The sequence below is a fragment of the Phocoena sinus genome, chromosome 7 (genome assembly GCF_008692025.1).
Source record: "Phocoena sinus isolate mPhoSin1 chromosome 7, mPhoSin1.pri, whole genome shotgun sequence".
Lineage (NCBI taxonomy): Eukaryota > Metazoa > Chordata > Mammalia > Artiodactyla > Phocoenidae > Phocoena > Phocoena sinus.
This window is the reverse complement of record NC_045769.1, coordinates 55,491,716-55,499,871: the sequence shown is the minus strand read 5'-3', so window position 1 is coordinate 55,499,871 and position 8,156 is coordinate 55,491,716. Positions and strand designations below refer to the sequence as shown.

The 8,156-nt window shown below is 38.4% G+C and overlaps 1 protein-coding gene across 3 annotated transcripts; it reads left to right on the top strand.

The window, feature by feature from the left end:
* Positions 1-24: 24 nt before the first annotated feature.
* On the top strand, positions 25-8,156 carry PJVK (pejvakin). Of its 3 annotated transcripts, XM_032638444.1 has the most exons (7): positions 25-406; positions 1,930-1,997; positions 2,948-3,143; positions 3,654-3,795; positions 5,093-5,210; positions 7,269-7,367; positions 7,561-8,156. In XM_032638444.1, the coding sequence occupies exons 1-7, from the start codon at positions 396-398 to the stop codon at positions 7,851-7,853; spliced, it is 927 nt and encodes a 308-aa protein (XP_032494335.1). In that variant the 5' UTR covers positions 25-395; the 3' UTR covers positions 7,854-8,156. The 3 variants fall into 3 exon arrangements, with proteins under 3 accessions (XP_032494335.1, XP_032494333.1, XP_032494334.1); XM_032638442.1 differs by lacking the exon at positions 25-406 and having other exon boundaries at positions 799-1,997; XM_032638443.1 differs by lacking the exons at positions 25-406; positions 7,269-7,367 and having other exon boundaries at positions 1,771-1,997.

The following is an 8,156-nucleotide window of genomic DNA, read 5'->3' as shown; positions in this document are numbered from 1 at the left end:
CCTGCGGCTAGTGGAGACCGCAGTTGTGTGTCCTGAAAAGGAGGCCGCTCCCTGCCCAGAGAGAGGCTTGTCGTCGGGCGGGCAAGCTTCAGCGACTGTGAGGCCTGAAGCTCAGCCATTTTTTTTTTTTTTTTTTTTGGAGGGGGTTGCGGGGGACGGGGAAGAGGAGCGGTGCGTCACTTTAAGAAAATGATTTTAAAATTCCAAATGCAAAATTGCCGGAGAGCCTCCCTAGGCCTGGGCCCGAAGCCTGAGACTCGCGGTATACCCGCTCCTGAGGGCTGAGGTGGGCTCCTGTCCTGGAGTCCTGCTTTTAGGTGCTCGCGGGAACGTCCGGACACCCACTCCTCTCACCCCCACGTGGGCTCCATTGTCTTCTAGGCTTTTATCGCCTGATGAGTGCTGGGCTAGCGGATCCCAGCAAGGCACGTTAGGTGTAAACGAAGGCTTTTCTGTGGACCCGATTCTAATTAAATGCTGTTTCTGCACACCTGTGTTGGTTGTAATGGCGTTTGCTTGGGATGCACCACCTTTGGTGGGGATCAGACAGCGACATTAGATGTCGTATCGCTTCTAGGGGTTTTGCTTGCCAGTTGCAGTAATAACTCCTTGTGCTTTCTCGTTTCTGGAAGATTGCCTTGCACGATGCTATTCACACGAAGGGTCCTTATTAGGAACTTTTTGTTTGTTTCTCTCGAACCCTGGGTACTTGAAAGCAAATGAAAAAGCTGTCCGGAGTCTAATCAAAGTGATTTACATTATTTGAGACTTGAATTAAGCCTGTATTTTCTTCCTCCCTCTACCCCCTCTATAGATGTTTGTATATCGATTACTATGCATTGCTGTTTTAATGAATATCTTATTTTAAGTACCACATAGCCACTATTTCAAAATTATGTTGACATCCACATAGCCATGACAGTACACTATTTCAGCACTCAGATTTGTTTCTAAGATTTAGCCATAAAATTTCTTAAAAACAAGTCTAAACTTTATACAGCTCTCTTTAAAGGTTGAGTAACTGGATAGTAATGATGAAACAAAAAGAAAATAAATGCAGCAGTACTCTATTTCAGAGAGACACTATGTGCCAGCTTCAACAGAAACTCCTAAGTCAGAGTTTATGCAGTTACACATATGTAATATGACTTTCATTTAGTATTTTATAAAGTTCTGCATACAATTGTTTCCTTATATTCTGTGAATTTATTTTTATATTAATCACTTGATTTTGTAAACATACAAGGAAAATGAATGAAATGTTCAAAGAATGAACTGTGTACCATAACACAGAAATAGTGCTTTTCTGTCGCCAAAATTGGCACAATGGACTTGTGAAGGAATTCCCTTTGGACTAGGTCCACTGTGGATGGCATCCAGGGCTAATGTTAGTGGCTAACGTATTGTTCCCTGTAGGGTTATATGCTTCCTTTGAACCTGGCAAACCACTATCAGCTGTGACCGTCATCAAGGACATTGATAATATATAAAGATTAGTAGTTTTCTGTGTATATTTTAGTGTTATAGACTGCAATTCCAAATTAGACTTGCTTTTAGTATATCATTTTACACTGTTAATCTATAATTCATTACCTGAGCACACCAGGGGAGGTAGTGTTGTAAATTGTACACTGGTAAGCTACTCAGTGAAACCATGCTTTGTATTTTTAACGTGTATAATTATATTTAAAATCAAGCAAGACTTAGTTTTATGCCTGATTTTTTTTGAAAACATGGATTTGTTATCTGAGGGTTGCAGTTCATGACGTTTTAATACTGTATTAATATGTTTGCTGCGGCTACCAAGAGCTTTGTCAAACAAGTTGGAGATGGAGGGAGATTAGTTCCCGTTCCAAGCCTCAGTGAGGCTGACAAATACCAACCTCTAAGTCTGGTGGTAAAAAAGAAGAGATGTTTTCTGTTTCCTAGATATAAATTTACTTCAACACCCTTTACACTGAAAGATATTCTTCTAGGAGACAGAGAAATTTCAGCTGGTAAGTTTAAATGTCTGTTTGGGAGTGACTACTCATTCAGTTATATTATTGGTAATCTAAACATAGGTTGTCTGTGCTACCTATGTTCATAATATTTATGTATTTTCATTGATAAAAGCAACTCTTATTACTGTGACAGTAATATTGTTAACAATGCCTAACGTTTTTATACTGTCAAATCTCTTATTGGTTGAATAATTTCAAATGTATTTTATAAGATTATTTATTGGATAATTTAATTTCAGTTATTTTATAAATTGTTTTAACCAAATCAACTTAGAATATGACATAATAGTATATTTCTTCATCTATAAAATGGGGGTATTATTCAGTCTTGCCTATCTCACATGGTTAAATGTGATGAAAGTAATTTGTATTTATTTTTTGATTCAGTTACTACAGTCGGTAAGCTGAAATGTATTAACAGGCTAATATTAACATTTTAACAAATTTTTCTTATAAACTCTTGTTTTTCTTTCAGCTAGCCAGTGGATCTTGATGCTTAAGTATGCTGTTGGCTGAAAGAGAATTTGAGTTCATTTAAAGTACTCTAGATATTTATTTCTCTTGTTGTCAGATTAATTGAATTGCTCTTTTTTTTCCCTTTTTTGCTGTACGCGGGCCTTTCACTGTTGAGGCCTCTCCCGTTGCGGAGCACAGGCTCCGGACGCGCAGGCTCAGCAGCCATGGCTCACGGGCCCAGCCGCTCCGCGGCATGTGAGATCCTCCCGGATCGGGGCACGAGCCCGCGTCCCCTGCATTGGCAGGCGGACTCTCAACCACTGCGCCACCAGGGAAGTCCTGAATTGCTTTTTTTAATCTTGGTTTAAGATGTTGCCATTCTCAACATTTGGGTAATCAAGTCTTAAATGGTAAATTAATGTGCTACTATACATATTTACATTAGATGAATTCAAGACATTTAAAATATTGATTTCCTTTTCTTAAAGGTGTTTCATCTTATCAGTTACTGAATTATGAAGATGAATCAGACGTTTCACTTTATGGAAGGCGAGGCAACCATATTGTGAATGACGTTGGGATTAACGTTACTGGATCAGATTCAGTTGCAGTAAAAGCTTCATTTGGTGTAGTAACCAAACATGAAGTGGAAGTATCAACATTACTCAAGGAAATTACTACACGGTCAGTATAATACCTCCATGTTTTTATTAAATATTTTAATTATATAAACTTCATTACAAAGAGTGCTTAAAACATTCGGGTTATATTTTATTAGAGTAATTTGTTTGATTTATTTGAAATACTGCAAATTAGTAATATGTCCAAGCTTTGGATAAGTGTAGATACCTGGAATCATTTGGTTTAAAAAATATTTAATTGCTCTGCAAAATCACTTTGGCTCTGCCGCATTTGCTAAATTATAAGATTACAAGACTTCAAGAATCTGCTTGCAGCAAATACACTAAGAGAGTCTCCTCCAACAGACTCCTATAGTATGCGTGTTTTAACAAAATAGGAAGGAGAGGCAGATTATTAAATTTCTTTTGAGCACACCTTCTGATTTGTATTAGGACTGCCTTGATTTAATTAAGGTGGATCGTGAATAGTAACACATGATAATCAAAAAATGTACTTGATTATACATAGTTAGATGTTACAGATTCTTGTGAATGTCTGTCTTCTTGATTTCAGAAAAATTAATTTTGACCACAGTTTGATACGTCAGTCAAGGAGGAGCAGAAAGGCAGTATTGTGTGTGGTCATGGAAAGCATCCGAACCACACGACAGTGCTCACTGTCTGTGCACGCTGGAATTCGTGGGGAATCCATGAGGGTAAACCATTAGACCCATTAGACTTCTCTTACTGAAAAGCTGCAATGGGAATTTTTTAAGTATTCAGTTTCTAATGAGCCTTGTGTATTTTGTCAAATGTTGACCTGCAATTGTATATAGGATTTTGCACACCAATGGTTTTGTTTTAGAATATGAAAAAAAATCCAAGAAAATTTGAATTATAAACATGTAAAATAATGTTAGAAATCACTGATCCTTGTGAAATAATGTGTACAATGGAGTCCCTCATATTACTATTATGCTGTTTTAAGAATACAAATTGAGTGGTTATGTTGCGTTCTTTGATTTTATTTTTAAGTGATACAGTTTTTACTTGAATTTTAAAAAGTTGAGTTTATATTTTTATATTAAATTAATTTTTCTAAAATAATATTGTTAATGGCCAAACATGCTTCATTCAATGTTAAGTTCTTTAAAAAAGGTTGAAAGAGGGGCTTCCCTGGTGGCGCTAGTGGTTGAGAGTCCACCTGCCAGCCAATGCAGGGGACACGGGTTCGTGCCCCAGTCTGGGAAGATCCCACATGCCGCGGAGCGGCTGGGCCCGTGAGCCATGGCCACTGAGCCTGCGCGTCTGGAGCCTGTGCTCTGCAACAGGAGAGGCCACAACAGTGAGAGGCCCGCGTAACGCAAAAAAAAAAAAAAAAATGTTGAAAGCTATTTGTGTTTAATTTTTAGCTCAATTATGGTATTATTTGTCCTTGTCATTCACCTAATAATGACGCATATAATGACTTGATTTGTTTTATTAAAATGAATTATTAGAAAGATAGGGTACAATGATAATCATTTCAAATCTTTGCAAATGAAGGTTCTGTTCAGTGGCTACATTTAGGTGCCCACCAAATTGTTTAACATTGGATCATTTTGGGGGCATGAACTGAGTGAAACATTTACTTAATTGTTGGTAATTGCTTTGGAACAGTGGACAGAATAGGCTAAAAACAACTGTAGCACTTAAAGGCAGTTGGTTTACAGTTGAAAGAAAAACGTTTCTATGCCAGAGAGCATTACCCATGTGGTAGCACTAATCATTGGCTCTGATACAAAGTAAATGAGAAAGTAGTGAGAGGTATTTCCTAATATAGATCACAAGTCTCCAATGGACCATTAATTTGGACCTCTGCTAGAAACAGTTGAATTCAAGTAGGAGCATTCTTTGCTTGTAGGGGTGGGGATGTTTGTTTTTGGTAGGATTGTAGGGAATGTTTTGTTTCTCCAAAAATATATCGTTATGTGTTGTGCTCCTTAACCATGTTATTTAATTTATTTAATATAGTTTCATTTTATGGATGAACAGAATACCAGGGGAAGGGACAAAGCTATTGTTTTTCCAGCACACACAACCATAGCTTTCAGTGTTTTCGAACTCTTCATTTACTTGGATGGTGCCTTTGGTGAGTGATTTGCATGAAACACCAAAATGATTGTATTTTTAAAGAAGGATTTAATGAGAATCTCTGTCTCTTTCTGAGTGTCTAATAATAGAAGAGTGCTGCTCTCAAGTACTGTCAATATTATGTTTGGGTGAAGTAACTGGGAAAGACCCTCCAGTCCTTACTTACTCATCAGCTCATCCCTGTTTCTTGGGGAAGGCTGTAGTCTTCCCACCACCCACTTACAATTATAGCTAAGAGTGAGAACACAATCCACTGACAGTATTTCCTTGACTTATATGGGAAAATAAAAAATTGTCGTCTAATAGGTAGCTTTTGATGAAGGCAAATAGAGTAGGTAGACAGTAAGATGTCGAAGGTGTCAAGGCATCCAAACTAGGATACCCAAAGACAACCTTTCTTCCGGTTTTCCTTTCATAGACCCAGCTCCCCCAACTCCAGACTTTCCCTAAAACCTTAAAGTTACAAATAATTCCCCCAAACTGTCACCTTATATAATACTGCAGTGCAGCTCAGTTTAAATTTCTACATTTCACAGGTTTTAAGATTATTAGACCAGCCAGCTCAAGTCTAGGTGTAGCCCAAAGGAATAGGCAAGGGAGCCCCTTAGCCATGGTGATTTATGAACATTTTTAGACCTGTTTTTGTTTCTGCAGTTCTGTCGGAGGAGGGAATAGGGAGCCCAGAAACAAATCATACTAATTAAATTCTATCTGGGACACTAAAGGGTGTAGGTTTTTTGTAAAAAAAGATGTATTTATTTATTCTTTTGGCTGCATCGGGTCTTGGTTGCAGCATGTGGGATCTTCGTTGAGGCATGCGGGATCTTCGTTGGGGCACGCGAGATCTTTCGTTGTGGCGCGCGGGCTCTTCGTGTCAGCACGCGGGCTTTTCTCTAGTTGTGGCCTGCGGGTTTTCTCTTCTCTAGTTGTGGCATGCAGGCTCCAGGGCACGTGGGCTCTGTAGTTGTGGCGCTCGGGTTCCAGAGTGCATGGGCAACTAGAGTTTGCCGCACGCAGCCTCTCTAGTTGAGGTGCGCGAGCTCAGTAGTTGTGGCTCGTGGGCTTAGTTGCCCCGCAGCATGTGGGATCTTAGTTCCTTGATCAGGGATCAAACCTGTGTCCCCTGTGTTGCAAGGCGGATTCTTTACCACTGGACCACGAGGGAAGTCCAAGGGTGTAGGTTTTTACAATAATATTGATCACTAGAAGTGTAAACTGATAGAACTGATATGTCCATCAAAATTTTAAATTACATATATTTTAGCCTTATTTACACTTTTAGGAATTTATCCTATAGATATACATATATGAAATGATGTGGGTATAAGGATAGTCAGCTCATAATAGCAAAAGATTGGAAATAACCTTAAGGTGTATTATCAGCAGCTAGTTGAATAATGGTGCATCCACACAATAGAATACTGTGAAGCCGTTAGGAATTATGTAGCACTGAAGATCCTGACATGGAATAATCTCTATGATATTTTAAAGAAATGTGTATCTATTTGAGCCTAAACAATTTTATATATATACATACATACATATATACATATTCTTTATGCATGTAAAATATATGGAGTATTTCTGGAAGTACACACAACAGTAGTTACCCTGGGGTATAAAACTGAGGCTGGGGTCAATGTAGAGACTTATTTGTCACCGTATCCTCTTTTTGTACTCTTTGAATTTCGTACCATGTAAATGTTACCTTTTCTAAAAATATGTAAAATTTAACTTAAAAAAATAAAATGAATGGCACATACCAGAATTCAACCACAATTAAAACTCCCAATAAAACATGAGTTGTTTGGGCTTCCCTGGTGGCGCAGTGGTTGAGAGTCCGCCTGCCGATGCAGGGCACACGGGTTCGTGCCCCAGTCCGGGAAGATCCCACATGCCACGGAGCGGCTGGACCCGTGAGCCATGGCTGCTGAGCCTGCGCGTCCGGAGCACCCCACAACGGGAGAGGCCACAATGGTGAGAGGCCCGCGTACCGCAAAAAATATATATATATGAGTTGTTCAAATTATAACATCTTCTAAATTTTTTTTTATAGACCTTTGTGTCACTTCAGTGTCAAAAGGAGGATTTGAAATGGAAGAAACGGCAACATTTGCACTGCTCTACAGATTGAGAAATATACTATTTGAAAGAAGTATGTCCGCTGAAGATTTTTTGCTTCTCAGGTTAACACTTGAGGTTATCTCTTCAGTAATACTGTCTTAAGAATTTAAATTTAAAAGCCAAATTTCATGACTGATGGTTTAGATTCACACATAGTTATAATTGCAGTTTGGCTATACATTTTTTATTTGACTTGTAACACATTTCTTTTTTTGTCCTTTTAGATAGAAGAGTGATGGATGCCATTTCTCGTTCACAGCTTTACTTAGATGATCTTTTTTCTGACTATTATGACAAATCTCTCAGCATGAGTGATATTTCACTCAAAGAAGGGACTCATATCCGAGTTAATTTACTTAATCACAGCATTCCAAAAGGACCTTGCATACTCTGTGGCATGGGGAGCTTTAAAAGGGAGACGGTTTATGGGTGCTTTCAGTGCTCTGTCGATGGGCAGAAGTATGTGAGACTTCATGCAGTTCCTTGTTTTGATGTTTGGCACAAGAGAATGAAATAAAATGGAAAATCAATGTATCTTGCTGGTGCTTTAGGTGCAACTGTGCCACACACCTTTCCAAAATTATCTAGGTTTGCTTTGATGAGTTGTAGCACATTAAAGAGGGAGGGGAACAAGAAATTAACCTGTTTGGGCATCATTTCTCCCATCTATAACGTGGAGATGATAATAGTGTCTACCTCATAAATTGTCATGAGGATTAATAATGTTTATATTGGAAAAGGTTTAAATATAAAATTCAGAATATAGATATTCCTTCATAAAATCTGCCAGTCACTTTAGAAGTATATTTTGGGATTTAGT

Excerpts from the sequence above, each read along its gene's own strand:
- PJVK (XM_032638442.1), top strand. The coding sequence starts at position 1,787 with ATGTTTGCTGCGGCTACCAAGAGCTTTGTCAAACAAGTTGGAGATGGA. Across the intron at positions 3,144-3,653 it reads CTCAAGGAAATTACTACACG|AAAAATTAATTTTGACCACA; the intron begins GTCAGTATAATA and ends TCTTGATTTCAG. Across the intron at positions 5,211-7,268 it reads TTACTTGGATGGTGCCTTTG|ACCTTTGTGTCACTTCAGTG; the intron begins GTGAGTGATTTG and ends TTTTTTTTATAG.